The 985-nt window shown below is 60.1% G+C and overlaps 1 protein-coding gene across 1 annotated transcript; it reads right to left on the bottom strand.

Annotated features, from left to right (window-relative positions):
- Nucleotides 1–45: 45 nt before the first annotated feature.
- Nucleotides 46–654, bottom strand: LOC119588314 (N-acetylgalactosaminyltransferase 6-like). Its single transcript, XM_037937004.1, has one exon. It carries the CDS (start codon nucleotides 652–654, stop codon nucleotides 46–48), a length of 609 nt encoding a protein of 202 aa, XP_037792932.1.
- Between the last annotated feature and the right edge of the window lie 331 nt (nucleotides 655–985).

Below are 985 nucleotides of genomic sequence, written 5' to 3' on the forward strand. Positions count from 1 at the left end.
CGCCCTTCCCGAGCAGCAAGCCAGGGCGCCCCAGGAGCCGGGTACTCACAGTGGGTCCCTGGAGTCGGGGACGCTGCGGTTGAGCGAGATCTTGTCGCTGGCCACCAGGTTGAAGGCCTCCTTCTTGAGGACGTCCTCGGCGCGCCTGCCCTCCTCGCCCGTCAGCCGCACGGGCCGCCCGCCCTCGCCCAGGCCTCGCACCACCTTGGCCTCGTCCTCGGCGAACATGCGGTCCGCCTTCATGCGCTCGATCATGTCCTCGTTGCTGGGCAGGTTCCTGTGGCGCGCCGGCGCCTGGAACTGGGGGTCCTTCGCGACTCCCGGGGCGGGCACGCGGATCTCCCTGACGGGCTCGTGGTCGGGCAGGTCGTCCAGCCGCAGGATCTGGTCGTCGGGCTGCGCCACCTGCCCCAGGGGCCTGTGCGTCTTCGACTTGTCCAGCGCCGGGATGTGGTTGGGCCCGCCGTCCAGGCCCTTGGCGCGCCCCACCAGGAGCTCGTCCTCCTCTCCGACGAGGGGGTCGTTCTTGAACCACAGGCCCACGAAGCCGATGAAGGTGCAGAAGGCCAGGATCTTGAAGATGAGGCCCCGGCGCCGAGGGTACAGGAGCTTGAAACCCATTTTCTTGGGCAGCTGAAGGTGGTAGTTGATCATGTAGTCTGCTTGCGGTCACGCAAACGGCTAAAACTTCTAGTCAATGGTTTGTTGATTCACTTAAAAGCACTCTTGTGTCTGGGTTCTGACTCGGGAACTCTCACTCTCGTTTCGCTCTAGACGACCCGCTGGTAAGAGCTCGGAGGAGTTTCTAAAACTATTTGAAGATTTCTCAAAAACTCCCGAACTCCAAAGTTGGGACCAAAACAAAATATTTCCAATTCCCTCCTCCTCACCAAAATTTATCTCGTAAAGATAGACCTCTGAGCCTATTGCCACGTCGGAGAGAGAACATAACTCGCAATCCTACAACACAACTCTCAGAGAAAAA

The sequence above is a fragment of the Penaeus monodon genome, chromosome 23 (genome assembly GCF_015228065.2).
Source record: "Penaeus monodon isolate SGIC_2016 chromosome 23, NSTDA_Pmon_1, whole genome shotgun sequence".
NCBI classification, from domain to species: domain Eukaryota; kingdom Metazoa; phylum Arthropoda; class Malacostraca; order Decapoda; family Penaeidae; genus Penaeus; species Penaeus monodon.